The 19,215-nt window shown below is 44.4% G+C and overlaps 1 protein-coding gene across 21 annotated transcripts in view; it reads left to right on the top strand.

Moving 5' to 3' along the window:
* plecb (plectin b) overlaps nucleotides 1–19,215 on the top strand; it is a 187,079-nt gene that overhangs the window by 74,395 nt on the left and 93,469 nt on the right. For 6 of the 21 annotated variants that reach the window (XM_045704571.2, XM_014168049.3, XM_045704570.2 and 3 more), the window contains exon 1: nucleotides 10,083–13,503. The exons of 11 other annotated variants lie outside the window; for them this stretch is intronic. In XM_045704571.2, coding sequence (XP_045560527.2) covers nucleotides 10,722–13,503 — 2,782 coding nt within the window. In that variant the 5' untranslated portion in view covers nucleotides 10,083–10,721. Of the gene's footprint in view, nucleotides 1–10,082; nucleotides 13,504–19,215 lie in introns of those variants that run through there. 4 more of the 21 variants (XM_014168058.3, XM_045704578.2, XM_014168078.3 and 1 more) reach the window with 3 other exon arrangements.

Below are 19,215 nucleotides of genomic sequence, written 5' to 3'. Positions count from 1 at the left end.
GGCCTAAGGCAGTGGAGGTGGTGGAAGGTTTAGTATCGTCTATATGGTCTAGAGGGTTGGAATGGATGGACCCAGGAGAACCTGAGGTGACACTGAGAGGTCAAAGCGCCACGGACATGGCTGAGAGGTCAATGGGCGACCCACTGGGAGACCTCTTCTGGTGCGGGACTAAGAAAGGTAGGTGACAAACCCGACTGATAAGACATTGCTAAGAATGGTATGAGACAAACCAGACTGATGCGACATTCCTAAGAAAGGTAGGAGACAAACCAGACTGATACGACATTCCTAAGAAAGGTTGGAGACAAACCAGACTGATACGACATTCCTAAGACAGGTAGGAGACAAACCAGACTGAAACGACATTCCTAAGACAGGTAGGAGACAAACCAGACTGATACGACATTCCTAAGACAGTTAGGAGGCAAGCCAGCCAGCTAGCTGCTAGCTGTTTATCTTTCCTTTGGACAGGTGGATGGTTGAGGTGCATGCCTTGAAGTCTTGGTCAGAGCACTCCTACCTCTCCCACATTCTTTTTTTCCAGTTGCTTTTCAGTTTCCCACATACCTTCTATTGCGCATTTACATAGGTTTTGAAGGCATAAATTCTGCAGGTACTGCCATCAGCCAGGTGTGTGACTGAGATGTATTTATTTTGGTTCAATTATAAATACGATAGAGTTTGTGGCTACTTTCTTTTACGTTCTGAGCGTGACTGAAATAGGACATGCCCTGCTTTACATTCGACGTAGTCTGTCATCCAGAGGGGCTGTAGTGGAGAGATTGAGGGATTGATATGAGAGATTATTGGACCCCCACAGTCTGCCCGTCAATGGTTAATCCTGACTGGCGCAAAGTGAAGTAATCATCCTGAAGTTTTGGCTGCTGCAGAGCTGTGCCGTGTGGAAATCTATGGCTCCCACAGGGGATCTGGGAATGAGGAGGACTGTTTCACATTCCCTGCTGACATCAGATCCCTGTGTCTGCTGGAACTTGTTTACCAAACTTTCAAACCTGATTCTCATTACGAAATGTAAAGTGGGATTTTTGGCACGCGTCTTACTTTTTCTCCTCAGAATTGAAACATTGATGTGAAATTAAGCATTGCTCGATAGTCTGACAGGTTTTACAGTAATAATGATGGAGTTGATAAACTTTACACCTTAATGTAATACACTGTAAATCTGTCAGACTCCCTTATGGGCCCGTGGTTTCAGTCCTTGCTCATTGGGCTCCTCCGCCAGGATCTGCAGGGGGCGCAGTACCAGTTAGGTTGGTCAGGGAGCGCACCACTGTCCCCCACCGAATCTCGGCTCATTAGATTAGACAAGTAGCAACACTGGAAGTGGTAGAGGTGCTTATTTTCTGACTTCATATTTCTTTCCACTCTGGAAAAGGAGAAGTCGTTGTGATCCATGACTCATGGAGTTGATATTTTTACCTCAAGCTCTGCACCCAATTTATAGCCATGTGTGTTTCGTGCCTCTGAGAACTCAGCCAAGCTGCTCTCCCTTAACACCTATGCTGCTGCTAAAAGGATTATTGATTAGATTTTATTAATACCACTACGCTGCTGTTCACTGATTATTGATTGCCATTATTAGTATCTATTTATCCTGCTACTGGTCACTTACTCCTGTTTATATTACCGGTAGTATATTATCATAAGTATTTCTACGTATATTCTTGCTACTAGTCACTTTTCAGCCCTGTTAACATGTATATCCACCTATCACGCCTACACTGACACTCTTGCACACACACACTAACACCTATACACCCGTTCACCATCACACACCCACCCACCACTTATTCTGCCGACGTGTTATTTATTCATATTCTTATCATTTATCCTGCTACCAGTCATTTTCTCCTAAGCCGTGCCCACATGTACATATCTACCTCCACTATTCCAGTATGCCCGCCCATTGTACTGGCACTGACCCTGTATATAGCTTACATTCTCCTTTTTATTTCATTTAAATGTATTGTTATACTAGGTTGATATTGAATACTGCACTGTTTGGAAGCGCTCGCAAGTTAAGCATTTCACTGTACTTGTGCATGTGAAAAATACAACTTGAAAACTTCATCTTGTTTAACACACAATAGCCTATTCTTCAGATGTGACGTCAGCATAATGTTTTTATATAGGTGAACTCTGCCCAAGAGAAAAGTTCTTGGCACACCCACATTTTATGTAGAAGCTTAGTTTTTACCACTTAGCCATTCTGACTTGCTTTACTTGGTTCCAAAACGATTTCATTTATTAGGCAGCGTCTGGAGACAGTTCTAGCTGGGCCGAGTTTGCAGAACAGCTCCTGGAGTTTGCCATTGATCTCCGCACAATATGTGTTTCTCTCTCTCTCTCTCTGTTTACCTCTCATGGACTCAACACCCTCTATGTCAACATGCCATAACTTTCTTCCATTCGAAGTTGATGTTTAATTTCGATTAGCCGAGAACAGTCAACTTGTTTATTTTCCTCTCAATGTGTGGAATGCCAATGGCACCTCTTTTTCTCTCCTTCTCCTTCCCTCTTTTAGCCAGCTCGTGAACAAAACACTGCTCTTTTGTCTGCAACAGTCCTTTGTGGTTTTTCAGTCTTTCCTTGTGGTGGTCTTACCGACAGAGGCTGTCCATTGCGATGCCAACTCACCCACCACACCTCTCTTTTCTTTTCCTCTGGTTTAGAATTTCATGCCAAGTCACACCAGGGACGCTGAAGCCGTCCATTTTGGATCTCACTAGATCATCCCAAATTAGTCGCCCGCTTCGTGCCAGGGGTTAATCTATGCTGCTCTGGCCCGCTTGCATTTCAAAGGTGCCATTCAAGGCTGGCCAAGGTGCTGATTGGCACGGCCCGTGAAGCTCCCATTAACAAGACACACTGTATATCAAGGTCACCTCAGTGAATGACCTATCTGGCCCTTAATGTCGCTTGATGCCGCTTGATGCCACTCGGGTCATAAACCATTTTATAACAAGTGACCAGTCAACCTGTTGACCTATTTTGAAAGGATCTTCCTGGATATAGTCATATTGACATCAACATTAATCACCATGTCCACGGTTGCCTTGTTACCCCAACCTATAAGTTTGTGATTTTCTCTCTATAAGTAGCCCATTTTAAGAGGTGTTATCGGGTTAAAAGTACCCCTCCAGCTGGTTACAGTACTCCCCAGTCGAGAGATTCCGGGGGGGGCGAGGTGACATGCGAGTCACACACGTCAGCTCTTGTTCAGAGTGGACAGCTGGACGCTTGTCCCAATCTGAGGGGGGTCATCCTCAAAACCAGATCAAGCAAGCACAAAAGCAATAGGGGTTGGAAATGTGTAATTCCACAGGACAGTAGTCCAACCTAACACCAGTGTCTGGAGATGTCTGGAGATGAGTACTCTTATTCCCTGTAATGATACTGATATCGAAAGTGAAAGTTACTAATGGTAAAGAAAGGCTGCTTTCTTACTGTAATGTATTTGCTGTGTAAATAAAACTGGCAAATTATTTGTTGCAGCCCATGCTCTAGTGAAAGCAAATGGCTGTCAATTCCAGGGTTGCAGAGAGGACCACGTGTCCACTTGAGTCACTGCAGTCCCAAACTGCCTTCCAACAACATTCTACCACAGAAGCACTTTCTACCACAAAACAAAATACACAAGATTCCCCATCATTACTCTCATACCCCTTGCTGTATTCAATTGCATTTAAAAGTCAGCACTCAGATATACAGTGCATTCGGAAAGTATTCCGACCCCTTTACTTTTTCTAAATTTTGTTACATTACAGCCCTATTTTAAAATGGATTAAATAAATGTTTTTCCTCATCTGGGGCGGCAGGTAGCCTAGTGGTTAGAGCGTTGGGCCAGTAACCGAAAGGTTGCTGGATCGAATCCCCAAGCTGACAAGGTAAAAATCTGTCGTTCTGCCCCTGAACAAGGCAGTTAACCCACTGTTCCCCGGAAGGCTGTCAGTTTTAAAAAAAAAGTGTTCTTAACTGACTTACCTAGTTAAACAAAGGTTAAATATATTTTTTTAATATATCTATATATATCGAACAACAGTTTTTTTGAAATACCTTATTTACATAAGTATTCAGACCCTTTGCTATGAGACTCTAAATTGAGCTCAGATGCATCCTGTTTCCATTGATCATCCTTGAAATGTTTCTACAACTTGATTGGACAGATTCAATTGATTGGACATGCCTTGCAAAGGCACACACCTGTTTATATAAGGTCTCACAGTTGACAGTGCATGTCAGAGCAAAAATCACGCCATGAGGTCGAAGGAATTGTCCGTAGAGCTCAGAGACAGGATTGGGTCGGGGCACAGATCTGGGGAAGGGTACTAAAGAATTTCTGCAGCATTGAAGGTTCCCAAGAACACAGTGACCTCCATTCTTAAACTGAAGAAGTTTGGAACCACCAAGAGTCTTCCTAGAGCTGGCCGCACGGGGGAGAAGGGCCTTGAGGAGACCAAGAACCCGATGGTCACTCTGACAGAGCTCCAGAGTTCCTCTGTGGAGATGGGTCATTCTGGAAGGTTCTCCCATCACTGCAGCACTCAACCAATCAGGCCTTTATGGTAGAGTGGCCAGACGGAAGCCACTCCTCAGTAAAAGGCAGATGAAATCCCGCTTGGAGTTTGCCAAAAGGCACCTAAAGGACTCTCAGACCATGAGAAACAAGATTTTCTGGTCTGATGAAACCAATTGAAGTCTTTGGCCTGAATGTCAAGCGTCACGTCTGGAGGAAACCTGGCACCATCCCTACGGTGAAGCATGGTGGTGGCAGTATCATGCCGGGGGGGGGGGGGGGGGGGGGGGATGTTTTTCAGCGGCAGGAACTGGGAGACTAGTCAGGATCGAGGGAAAGATGAACAGAGCAAAGTCAGGCCTAATCGCCCAACATCAGTGCCCGACCTCACTAATGCAATTGTGGCTGAATGGAAGCAAGTCCCCACAAGTCCCCAAAAGTCCTAGCTCTAATTCAGAGCATGTGGGCTCGTAATGATATGTGGTCTTTTTAGTCATCTACAGACCTATCATAGGTCAGTTAGACTACCTGCAGTACTGTTGGGTACTTACTACCTGGATGTGGTTTGTACCATTATTCGCAGGAGAGAACTTTAATGTTTTGCTGGTGAACTCAGCTGTCAATGGCTGAGTCTTGTGATGTTGTCAGTGATGAAGCATCCTGTTGACTTGCTCTCTTTATTTTCTCTCTTACATTCTTCCTCCCAGAGACAGATTGTGGGGGTCTCAGTCATTTATTAGCAGCTGTAATTACATCTACTAGCCACATGAATTTGAGCTTCAGTTGATTCCTGGACATATTACTCTCAATGCAACAGATACACACAACTGGTCTCTAAGACATATCCTGATGACCTTTGTTTTTCCCTGGAATGGCTTGGAGTCTGATATCAGAGTGGGCAGGCCGTAGGCACGTGTCTTTGACGGACATTGAGCCCCAGAGCACAGAGCCTTTACAGTGGGCATGGAGCCCAGTCAGAGTCCCTGGTGTGTGTGCTGACATGTCTATTCTGGGCAGAGTGGGTTGTCTGACACATCTAAGCAGACTTACCAGGAACAGCATCTGGCTGGAGTGGACTCTCCTATGATCTCTCTCTCTCTCTCTCTCTCTCTCTCTCTCTCTCTCGTTTCTGATTATCTCGTTCTTCATCTCTATCTATTATCAAAGTTGACTTCCACTCCCTGGCCCGACGTTGTCCCATTGCCAACTTCGACAGTTCAGAGATAATGAACAGCTTATTCAGTACAGTGGAAACTCAACTCGTCGTGTTTGGAGGAGGAGGAATGCTGCCTACGACCCCAAGAACACCATCTCCACCGTCAAACATGGAGGTGGAAACATGCTTTGGGGGTGTTTTTCTGCTAAGGGGACAGGACAACTTCACCGCATCAAAGGGACGATGGACGGGGCCATGTACCGTCAAATCTTGGGTGAGAACCTCCTTCCCTCAGCCAGGGCATTGAAAATGGGTCGTGAATGGGTATTCCAGCATGAGAATGACCCAAAACACACGGCCAAGGCAACAAAGGAGTGGCTCAAGAAGAAGCACATTAATGTCCTGGAGTGGCCTAGCCAGTCTCCAGACCTTAATCCCATAGAAAATCTGTGGAAGGAGCTGAAGGTTCGAGTTGCCAAACGTCAGCCTCGAAACCTTAATGACTTGGAGAAGATCTGCAAAGAGGAGTGGGACAAAATCCCTCCTGAGATGTGTGCAAACCTGGTGGCCAACTACAAGAAACGTCTGACCTCTGTGATTGCCAACAAGGGTTTTGCCACCAAGTACTAAGTCATGTTTTGCAGAGGGGTCAAATACATATTTCCCTCATTAAAATGCATATCATTTTATAACATTTTTGACATGCGTTTTTCTGGATTTTTTGTTGTTATTCTGTCTCTCACTGTTCAAATAAACCTACTATTAAAATTATAGACTGATCATTTCTTTGTAAGTGGGCAAACGTACAAAATCAGCAGGGGATCAAATACTTTTTTCCCCCACTGTACGTGGGTCTAGGCATTTAACCAGTTCATAGGTCATTGTGAGACAGTGGGTTGTTCAGTTAGCACTTTGTGCACAAACAGTGCATGAAATCCCACTGATGGGCAGTTCTAAGAGGAGGGCACAGGGCATGTGGATGCAAATTATCCCTAATGAGGAGTGCTGGCATGGGCAGAGGGGCACAGCTAGGGGACATGGCATGGCACAGTGAAATTGGGGGATGGTATTAAGGTGTCTATTGCCAGTTTATAGTTTTTAACAAGGAGCACATTTTCTTAAGGAAGTAATAGGGTCATCTCTGTTCATTATAACCTGATAGATCATGATCTTTTTGAAATGGATGATTAATTGGATACATTTCCTTTGAAAGCAAAAAATAAAATTGTGATTGATAGTGAGTTACAGAGCTGTCACTGTCATTGAAAGCAAGTCTAAGCAGCGGGAGATCTGTTCTATGTGCGCTGTTTCTATGCTTCCCTTGCTTAAGTTTCGTTTTTTTCTTCTTTTACTTTCGGTTTTGTACACCAGCTTCAAACAGCTGAAAATCCAATCTTTTTGCTTATTGAAAATATATTTCACAGATTCTCAACAGTCGTTTTGTCACAAACTGAAATTAGGTGAACTATTTGCATTTCAGCAACCAGGAAATGGGGGAGCGATTTCTGCATATTGCAACTTAATATGAATCATGTAGGAGTACAAACGCACAACTGCACAACCTTCCTTTCTCTGATTAGGCAGACTGTAGCATGCCAATGATAATCCATTCCATTTCTTTCGTAGTTGCAAGGAATGTGTTTGCAGTACATTACCTTCAGCATTCCTTGTGCTTTTACGCTATTAAATGTGGCCACTGACCCTTCTTGTGAAAGAGTTGCTAGTCTTGAGTTATGGTGTTTTATCATTTAGCTATCATGTTGCAATAGAATAAGCATTCAAATGTTACACACCTGACCCAGATTGTGATTTATAATGGAACATTTTTGGATTTGACCTTTATTTAACTAGGCAAGTCAGTTAAGAACAAATTCTTATTTTAAATGATGGCCTAGGAACAGTGTTCAGTGGCAGAACTACAGATTTGTACCTTGTCAGCTCAGGGATTTGAACTTGCAACCTTTCAGTTACTAGCCCAACGCTCTAACCACTAGGCTAGCCTGCCGATTATGTAAAAAACAACAGTAATTGTGTGATGGTGGGGACACAGGCCTGTGTTCCAAACAAAACAACAAGTGTGCTTGCTTCAGTTCCTCAGTGGCAAAACTAGGAGAGCTAAAAATAAAACTAAGCACTGTGCTGTTGAAAGCTCTTTTCGTGAGTCAGAAAAGTGCATTGAAACTACTTTCAAGTTTGGACAGGTTTGTGGTCACTTGGAGACACCAGTTAGTCCTCTCACTCAAACCCGTAATTGTTTTTTTTCTTATCTTCCCCCTACTCCAAAATTACAGTGAATATTCGTATTATGTTGAATGTATCCAGAGTATTTTCAGATGTTGTTATTGACAAATGCTGTGAAAGGTACGGTCAAAGTTAAAATGCACATAAAATCAACATTGTAATGTTTGGATTCAGTCTTGTGTCAGGTGAACAGTTGTGTCCTCACCTTTTGGTCTGACAATTTCCCCATCATTTAGAAAGTCTTTCCTGTCAATTGCTTCCCTGGTCATGCATATGCTTTTTATAATTCCTCTGTTAGAAAGATGTACATTTGTCGCTATATAATGCATAAAAACAAGTCTTCGGTGTTCATGAACTATTATTGTGGCAGTATGCACTTTTTTAAATGAACGCCTTAGATCTAATTGCATGCAGTTAAATTTAACGAGCTGTCTGTATTCTAAAATGTAGACCTAAAGAGCGCAATTACATCAGGTGATTATTTAGGATGACTTGATTGGTGATGGAACGCTGACTTGTGCCTATTGTATAGTTTGGCTGAGAGCGCAATGCTAACTGTTGCAGACAGCTGTCTGTGAAGTGACAGTGGAGTCAAGATGCCCTGAATAACATATTTATGTTATTTCTCTCTATATCCTGAAAGAGGAATTTTGAAGCATTTATGTAATCCTAAACTGCACAAAGCACATAAAGGCTTCATAATTCATAAAGGGCAGATTAACTGACTGATATTATCTCATAGAACAAAACTGTTTGTTCATCCCAAAACCCTATTTTTCCCCATAGGGATGGCTGAACGAACCATAGTTTACTCATTTCCGGGTTTTAGGACTACAAGCTGGTGAGCTCTATTTGACTTGCTCTGAACTGGAACACTGTCTTGTATGCCTGTCGCCATGGCGATGAAAAAGAAAACCTTTTTTTGTGGTTGGAAATAGTAGCCTATGCGTTTCCTCATGGCATTTTTTTGTGTTGTCGCCACAGGCGTTACTCACATACTATCTATCCGTGAGTGTCAGACCCACGTGTTTGTTGTACCTGATAAGTGTGTGAACGGAATATAATTTAGACTAATGAAATGTTCTCTCTTCCCCTAAGGGCACTTTCTAGTTTTCCTCTCTTACACACATGAATGAATGAATGAATGAGAGAGAGAGAGAGAGAGAGAGAGAGAGAGAGAGAGAGAGAAGAGAGAGAGAGAGAGAGAGAGAGAGAGAGAGAGAGAGAGAGAGAGAGAGAGAGAGAGAGAGAGAGAGAGAGAGAGAGAGAGAGAGAGAGAGAGAGAGAGAGAGAGTCCATCAATCTCGGGGAGGGTAATCTGATCTCATGTTCCTGGGTGCTGTGAAAGGTTAGCTATAATGTATAGGCTCTTTATATAGTCGAGTCAGGCAATATAAGTTCACTGGCTATATCAGGGCATGAAGCCTCCATGTGAGCTGTTTGGACAGTGGGAATAGTGGTTCTTACAGCCTGTTGCATCACTTTAATGGGTTACATTGGGAGAAGTTGGTGAGATTCTTTTATTTCCTCTTCACTTGGTGCGCTAACAAAACACTGACATGAATAGAGTTGAATTAAATCAATTGTTTGATTAGTTATATGTGTGCGATCTGGCTTTACCTCTTTGGCTTAAACAAGATGGATTAGTGAAGTAAGTTCAGTCCATAGGGCTATTTGTGCTTTCCACCCTGACTTGTCTAACTATCAAGTTACAGTATTCTAATTTTAGTCGGTCACATCAAAGCCTATGTCCATGTTACCTTAGCTGTGGCTATAGCCTATCTATCTCTTATCTCTCACATGATCTATATGTGTCATACTATATTCAAGAAGAAAGTGTGTTTACTCTCTTAGGCATGGGGTCTGGAGACACGCCGTTTTTCAGGCAGATCCTCTGTGTGTAGGGCAAAAGTCAAGCAGCCAGTGATACCGGATCTGAAATGTGTAAACCAGGGTGTTTGAGGGTAACAAGCCTCCCGTAAGTCAATGTCTAGTGTGTCTCTGCAGTGTAGGATGACATGCCTAAAGGTTGTCTCCCCTTACTGTCGCTAGCTAATCTCTCCTGGTCCAACCCACAGTGTGTGAATGTGAGCACGCGTGTGTGGGTGGGCGTCTTCTTTTAGCAACAGCCCTGCATGTGCTCAAGTACTACAGAGGTCTGTTAGTAGCTTCCATTCATTTTACTTTTCTTTCTTTCACTCGCTTATCCTAATCTAATCTCGATCGCGCACATTTATTCACCCCCTCGACAAGTCATTTTCCGCCTTCTGCCGTTGTTTAAGTTTGTTTACTCTGAAGGTTTTTTATTTTTTTTACCCATGCCAACTTTTCCTCAACTGTAGAGAGAAGGTAGGAGGAGCCGTTTGGAGCAGTGTGCCTCTCTCTCTCTTTCTCTCTCCTTCTGACACTGCTGCTGCATGCGTCAGACCGGAGTCTGTTCACTTCCAAGCAAGTCTGCTAAAGGGTGGAACAGTACTCTTTTGACTTAGTTTCTGGAGTTTTCACAAAGTTTTCTCTGTTTCCTCAACCGTTCAAAGGCAACAAGAAGAGAGTGAAGAAGCAATAAGAGAGAATAAGAGGATTTATTCATACTTTTTGTGATTGGATTGAAAAGCACTTGGCAGACGGTTTTAGCCACTGGACCCTTTCACAGACTGAGAAGTGAGGTCATCCTGTAATTCATTCTTCCTTGGCGGAGTGGCTCCAGCTTTGCTGTTAGTCATACTTTGAAGGGACAAACCCACACACACATACACACACACACACACACACACACACAGACCAACAATGGTGGCCGGAATGGTGATGCCCTTGGTGGACTTGAGGGCCATCTACGAGCTCCTGTTTCGCGATGGCGTCATGGTGGCCAAGAAGGACAAGCGGCCCCAGACCAAGCACCCAGAGATCCCCAGCGTAGGAAACCTGCAGGTGATCCGCGCCATGGGCTCCCTCAAGTCCAGGGGCTACTTGAGGGAGACGTTCGCCTGGAGGCACTTCTATTGGTACCTGACCAACGAGGGCATTGTTTACCTGCGCGACTTCCTCCGTCTGCCTGCTGAGATCGTCCCCTCTTCCCTGCAAAGGGTTCGCCGTCCAACAGCCACCTTGGCCGTTGCCCAAAGGGCAGCGCGTGGGGTCCAGTCAGTGGACGGCCCCACATCTTACGTCCCCAAACCTGGCAGGGAAGAGAGTCAGGAGGCGATGGCTGAGCGCCAGGTCTACCGACACAGGAGGCTGGACGCAGCCGAGGAGGAAGGCCCCTCTGACCGAACGCCAAGGTTCAGAGGTCGCCCCATGGCCACCGAGCCGGTCAGATCAAGAGCACCATGGGAATCTGAGGCCCAGGCCCAGCCTCCCCTGAGGAAGGCACGGGGCTTCCACACTGAGGCTTCAATGATGGAGGAAAGCCAGGGGAAGAGGGCATCCACGGTTACCTTCTCTCAGACCACTGAGGCTAGTAGCAGAAAAGCAGTGGTGTCCTCCCAGGAGAAGATCATCACTAAGGTCCATGCAGAAAGGCCCCAGGTGGTTCCGGTTCAGGAATCACAGGTCAGCATCAAGTCAGTCTCCTCCAAAACAGCCCTCCCATTAGCTGTTACTGCAGTAACTAGTGCTGCTGGGGCTGCAGCAGTGAAGGTCTCAGCTGAATCCTCTTTCAATAAAGCAGGTAAAGAGAAGCCCAAGAAAGCTGCAGCAGTGACTGTCCCTGAGGAGACCCCCAAAGTCTCTGCTGAACCTGTCCTCAGTAAGCCAGCCATCTCAGCACCCCTGCCCCCTACTAAAGAGGTTAAGGAGGAGAAAAAAACAGAAGTGAAGGTAATTCCGGAACCCAAGAAAGCATCAGAAATTACTGTCCCCCAAGAGACCCCGAAACTCTCAGCCGAACCCACCACATCATTCAAAGTTGACATCACTGCTCACTTACCAGTGGTCAATGGCAATGACGGTGTTGTCACTGAAAAGGTTATCGAAACTAAGAAAGTGATGATTGAAGATGGCTCCAAATCAAAGAAGAAAAAAGCAACAGCGAAGGCTGTGATTGCTGAACCACCTGTCACAAAGGTGTCCTCAGACAAAGGACTGAAGACCCCAGACAAAGAGACACAGGAGCCTGCCAAACCCCCACCAGCTATTACATCATCAATAAAGCCCAAGGATTCCGAATCCACAAAAGAAACTAAGGCTGAGGTTCGAAGGGAAACTAAGGCTGAGGTTCGAAGGGAAACTAAGGCTGAGGTTCGAAGAGAAACTAAGGCTGAGGTTCGAAGAGAAACTAAGGCTGAGATTCAAAAATCAAATGAGGCTGATCGTCAGACCTACAAACCAGCAGTGGAACAGAGCAACACGAAATCTGTAGTATTACAAGATGCACCCCATCCCGTTGCAGCCCCTCCAGCTGAGCCTCCAATCACTGTCCAAGTGCAGGAGAAGGCTGAGACAAGCAATAAACTGACCTCAGGCTCATCTGGAAAAATATCCCACAGGTCAGAGATGAGTGTCACTAAAGTGGAAATGGTGACAGTGCCGAAGACCATAAAAATGGCGATGACACAGGAAACCCTCAAACCTGTGGAGATGACCTTTACACTGCCACTGCAACCACCACAACCTGCCATAGTGCCAGAGGCTAAAGCCCCTATAGAAACAGCTGTGGTTGATTCATCAAAGGCAAAAAAAGCTAAAAAGAAAAAGCAGGTTTCTTCCCCAGACCGTGAGACCACAACCACAAAACCATTATCCCCACCTGCAGCTGAAACATTATCAGCAATAGAGGTGTCGCTGACCAGGACCACCGTTAAGGTTGACCACCCAAACACCCCCGGGGCAAAAGTAATGGACTGCTCTCTAAAGATGCCTCCGGAAAGAATGTGGTCTGAGGAAACCAGCGTGGCAGCAGCTGTGCAGGCTGGGTCCCCTGCTTTAGACAAAGGAGAGGCGGAGCCTGCCCAGCCCTCTGCTGAAAAAATCAAACGGGAGGACCCGAAACCAAAAACCTCCTCTGCGAGGGAAGCACCCGTTGCAGCCGAAGAGACAGCGTCAGCCAGAGCCGAGGCACGGGCCAGCCTCCACACTGAGCAGGGGGAGCTTCCTAGAGTTGTTGCACAACACTCAGCCGCTCTAGCAGCAGCACAGAGCACAGAGGAGGAGAAGGAGAACTGTCTATCTGTTCCTCCCAAGGCCTTGGAGAAGGACAACAAACCCCCACAGACCACTGCTACCACTGCAGCCACCACCCCTCTGCCAGCACAGCCTCACCTGGAGGACACCTGTGACCAGCCTGTAGACGAGGCCAACATGAGGAAGAAGATAGTAGTGGTGGAGGAGGTGATTGAGGTGCAGCACATAAATAGCCCACAGGCGGTGGCTGGAGGAGAGGTTCCTCCTTCTGTTGAACCTGAGATAACAGGGCAAGAACTGGACTTTGATGTCCTGCACGCACTGGCCATCGAACGGGCTCTTCTGGCCGGGGGAGCGGTGGTCGAGTCCGCCCGGAGCACCATCTCCGACGAGGACTGGGACCACTCTCTGGACGTACCTGAGGAAAAGACCTTCCCCAACTTCATAGAAGGTTTGAGACAATTTCTTGTTTCCCCCTATTTACTTCCTGTCCTGTGTGTTTATTGTGTGATGTCACTGTTGCTGAGGTTTCCTCCCCTGTATGTACTGTGGGAAATCCTAGGTGGGCGTTGTGGTGATGGCACTACCATGTCTTTTACCATGTGCTATTATGTTCTAGTTGCATAGTGGTATAAACAGTGTTCAGGTTATTGTACTTGTTGGTTTATGCATCTTTCCTTTCAGAGTATATCCTTTGAAGTTCAAATGATGGTATTAGTTTGGTCAGCAAAAATCTGTATTATAGTCCCAGGCCTTAGTTTCAGTGTTTGATTTATATTCTGTTATAGAGCCTGGTTGCTCTTTAGGAATAGTTTCAGTGAGATGATGAATGAGTACAAACCAACTACGATGAAGCTGTGATTTAGGCATCTACTAATAGATCAGCATGCCTCTATAGTAGTTCACTCCCTAATGTATATTCATATCCTATCTGTTTCACTGGCAGGGAAGATAACTCAATCCTACACATACGATGAAGTCAAAAATGTGATAGATGTTCATGCGTAGCAGCATATTGTTGTACAAACAGCAGTGCCACCTGACTTTGAGTTTAGACTTAAGCAATGCGGACTTAAGCGATGCACGCTCACTGTCTCCCTGCCAGAAATGATTCAGACCTGCAGTAATTCCTGCGGTGTGGCTATGTGCAACGCCTAGCTTACTCCCCTCCTGTCTTTTCTCTGTGGAGATGACCTGCGTTATAAAGTGAAGAAGAGAATGAATGAGAGAAGGGGGTGTGGTGCTTTTGAGAATCGCTCTCTGTGTTTTTTTTTTGTCAGGAAGGTTGTGTTCTTGGCACTGTGATTTTTGAACGGTGATCTCCAGTTCCTGGTTTCCCCTCTCGGGTGTGATAATAGTATATGCCTTTGTGTGCGTTATCGATCAACAGGCTAGCAATAGGGGGCTTGGGAACAGTATGTTATTATACCTGCTGGCAGCTCCCTGCTCTCCACCCCAGATTGGCTCACGGAAAGGGCTGGAACGTGCGTATAAATGTTGCCAATGCCATCCCATCTTGTTGGCTTTGACGGAACTAAAAGTATAAATCTCTGTTTCTCTGCTGTTGTTTGTTGTTATTAAAGCAAGATGCACGTTGGTGACAATTTGGTTTTGAGATTTATGGATTGTGGGTTTTGAGATGTATTACGTGGGTGTTAATGTGTATATACTGCAGAATATAACCCTCGCGCAGAGTGGCGAGAGAGCAGTACACATGGGCGTTGTCTGTACTGTTGCGTGAGCGACAGAACAGACAGGAAATTGGAATAGTTTGTTCATACCATAGCTGTACTATTCTGGGTGTGAGTTCTCAGTTCCGCACGTCACACTGCTTCTGCAGGTCTGGAGTGAATTAGCAGCGTTGCTCACATGACAGGCAGTGGTCAAGCTGTGTTCGTCATCAGGTGGATGACTCCACTTTCAGCGATTTTAAAGTTAGTGTGTGTGAACAGATCACCTAGTCAACAGCGTTTAGAGCGTTTGAGATATGGATCAAATAACACATTTGGAATAATAACAAACTTCTTCAAAATGTCCAGTGGCATATTGTTATACTGTATGTTAGGGCATTACATTCCTTTTTGTTTTGGCATCAGTGTGAAATGTAAAGAAATAAGGTTCCTTGGTCTTTATGTGAATACCATGGGATAAAAAAGGCTGTATAACTGATCTGGCAGGGAAGCCCATCATGCTTCAGAGTGCCATCCTAACCGCAGATAATACCGATGTTTGCTAACTCACTGCTGCCACCTACAGTGGATGATCCATAATAGCCATGTGTATGCGCTCCTTACCCCAGAAATAACCACTGTAAAAGCGTAGTGTCTTTCTCTGGGCTATTTTTTTATTCATTTTGGAATGCATGTCATGTGACCAATCATGTAGTTTGTCAATCATACCGTAAGCTACGTTAGAAACAGTATCTATGTGAAGGAATACATCTGGCAGTGATTGGTAATGACTTCAAATGGAGATGTTTAGCAGACACCACATTGGTATGAGGGTGTCTCTTCATGTCTGAAGATCCTAGAGCATCTAGTATTCATGGTCTGCAATCTAATTATATAGCTGTCGGATTTAGTAATACCCTCAGATACACTACGCCTACTTTTATACTGTGACACTGTCTGAGAGTCTCAGGACTCATTCAACCCTTTCTTAGACTTCTGTCAATGTGGCTATTTTTATTTAAAAAGGCAAGTCAGTTAAGAACAAACTCTTATTCACAATGACGGCCTAACCCGGGCGACGCCTGGCCAATTGTTGCACCGCCCTATGGGACTCCCAATCACGGCCGGTTATGATATGGCCTGGAATCGAACCAGGGTCTGTAGTGAAGCCTCTAGCACTGAGATGCAGTGCCTTAGACCGCTGCACCACTCGGGAGCTGGCTCAGAGTGACTGGGAGATCTACTGCCTCCCTTAAAACAGTTAACTCACTGTAATGTAAACTATGGAACAAGCACACAGATCAATCGCATATGTTCATGTGTAGAAATCAAAACGGGGATCTTTAGATCTGGCATTGACATGTTCGTATCTTGTCGCTTTAAAGCTCTTTATACATCAGTGACTCTTGATCTGGGAAATCCCAGGAAATCACTTACTCTGTGTCTGTGACATTTGCAATCGTGTGTGATGAATGGATAGCACTCCATGTTCAAACAAAAGCTACAGTGTTTATGATAAGTGGGGTTGCCTGCTGGCGCCATGCAAAAATATGCGCACACGTGGGGCACCCAACCCCAACTCATATTTCTGACAGGCCATGTTGTTTTCCTAGGCTTCTCTCTACTCGGTTCACGGCATTCCCACATGTAATATGTGACATGACCAGCAACTCTCAGGATTCTCCTCTGTCCCTTCTCATTCTAATGGCTCACGATTGTGGTGTGGCGTATGTGAGTGTGTGAGCCTAACCTTCCGTGAGTGAAAAAACATGGGGGTCGAGCACTGTTAGCCGTCACGCTATCAGTAGCCTGCGGTGTGACATCGCAGCGATGAGCGTGTTGAGTACAGTGTAAGGCTGTACATCTGGGCTTTGCTGTTGTGCTCAAAACAAGGTTGGGTAGCTCAGCTGCTCCTATGTCTTTCCGCTGACACCACCAGGCATGTCTCCTGGGCTGGGATGGCACCTGTGTGTTTACAGGCCGGCTAATGAGGAAAACACGTGTTGCTCCATATTTCTGAAATAACGAGATGAAATGAGAGATCGTACTTTGTCTGCTTGCGCAGAATTGGGATTTGCGTCACACGCTTGACGTCACACGGGTCTGATCCAATTGTAGGAACTTGTATGAAACAATGTAGATCATAGTATAGTGTATCGCTGCAGTGTATAAAGGTTGTGTAACATAGTTCTCTCACAGAAGCCTGCTGGGTATTGTCTTCCAGCGTAGGCAGGCAGAGTGGTTGCTATAGTTGGAGCAGAGCTGGCTCACATGGAGGAAAAATTCTGCTGGAACAACCAGCGTTAATTATAGTTTGTAATGCAATGTAATGAGTGCAGCCTGGCTGGCTCTTGTCAGAGTGACTGGGAGATGTACTGCCTCCGTATAACAGTAAACTCACTGTAGTATAAACTATGGAACGAACACACATCAATAGCATATGTTCCTATAATGAGTACTAGGCCAAGATGAGCTGATGTTAGGTATTTCACATAGTACATATTGGATTTTGGTCCTTGGTCAACAACATACATTAGAAGCTACAGTGCCTTCAGAAAGGATTCACACCCCTTGACTTTTTCTACATTTTGTCACTGGCATACACCTAATACACCATAATGTCAAAGTGGAATTATGTTTTTAGAAATGTTTACAAATGAATCCAAAATGAAAACCTGGAATGTCTTGAGTCAATGAGTATTCAATCCCTTTGTTATGGCAAGCCTAAATAAGTTTAGGAGTAAAAATGTGCTTAACAAGTCACATTGTAAGTTGCATGTTTAACATGATTTTTGAAGGACTACCTCGTCTTTGTACCCCACACATACAATTATCTGTAAGGTCCCTCAGTCGAGCAGTGGATTTCAAACACAGATTCAACCACAAAGACCAGAGAGGTTTTCTAATGTCTCGCAAAGAAGGGCACCTATTGGTTGATGGGTAAAAAAAAATGTGCAGACATTGAATAATCCCTTTGAGCATGGTGAAGTTATTAATTACACTTTGGATGCCATATCAATACACCCAGTCACTACAAAGATACAGGCATCCTTCTTAACTCAGTTGTCGGAGAGGAAGGAAACCACTCAGGGATTTTGTCAGGAGGACAATGGTGACTTTAAAACAGTTAGAGTTTAATGGCTGTGATAGGAAACTGAGAATGGATCAACAACATTGTAGTTACTCCATAATACAAACCTAAATTACAGAAGGAAGCCTGTACAGAAAAAAAAATATTGCAAAACATGCATACTGTTTGCAATAAGGCACTAAAGTATTGAACTTTTTGTCCTGAATACAAAGCATTGTGTTTGGGGCAAATCCAACACAACACATCACTGAGTACCACTCTTCATATTTTTAAGCACGGTGGTGGCTGCATCATGTTATGGTTATGCTTGTCATCGGCAAGGAATATGGAGTTTTTAGGATAAAAACCAAATGAAATAGAGCTAAGCACAGGCAAAATCCTAGAGGAAAACCTGGTTCCGTCTGCTTTCCAACAGACACTGGGAGACAAATTCACCTTTCATCAGGACAATAACCTAAAATATAAGGCCAAACCTACACTGGAGTTGCTTACCAAGACAACATTGATTGTTCCTGAGTGGCGTAGTCACAGTTTTGACTTAAATTGGCTTGAAAATCTATGGCAAGACTTGAAAATGGCTGTCTAGCAATGATCAACAACCAACTTAACAGAGCTTGAAGATTTAAAAAAATAAATAATGTGGAAATATTGTATGATCCAGGTGTGCAAGGCTCTTAGAGACTTACCCAGAAAGACTCACAGCTGTAATCGCTGCCAAAGGTGAGTCTAGCATGTATTGACTCATGGATGTGAATATTTATGTAAATGAGATATATCTGTATTTCATTTTCAATATATTTTCAAAAATATATAAAAACATATTTTCTCTTTGTCATTATGGGGTGTTCTGTGTAGTTTGGTGAGAAATCCATGTTGAATTCAGGCTGTAACACAACAAAATGTTGAATACTGTAAGTGAATGGGTATGAATCATTTCTGTATGTGGCTCCGGTATGACTATCCTCCCCTGGGTGTTGAGAGGAGGGAAGGGAATGGATTCTAAATAGTAAATGTTGATTTTGTGACGTGTACACACACATGCCCACATGCACGCTCACACATAAAAACCCACTCCCACAACACTCACCCATATACAAAATACTATAGGGTTTCTCTACTCTTTTCAACGGTCTCAGAACCATTTGACCTTCAACACGAACCTCCCAAATTGTAACAGTATGTTTTTCAGCAGCTACCCGCCTGACGTTCTCTGAGTCTAGATGGAACATTAACTAGAGCAGAGAGGGACTCCATGGTTTAGAGATAATAGCTGAGCTTTCTTCACTAGATATATAGAACATGTACATATACATATATAGAACATATACGTGGGGCCCCTTTATGGCTTGGTCGAAACTGGATGTGGACTTATGGTCAGTTAAATGAACAATTATGTGTTTTT

The sequence above is a fragment of the Salmo salar genome, chromosome 02 (genome assembly GCF_965601325.2).
Source record: "Salmo salar chromosome 02, fSalSal1, whole genome shotgun sequence".
Lineage (NCBI taxonomy): Eukaryota > Metazoa > Chordata > Actinopteri > Salmoniformes > Salmonidae > Salmo > Salmo salar.
This window is presented reverse-complemented; position numbering and strand designations above follow the sequence as displayed.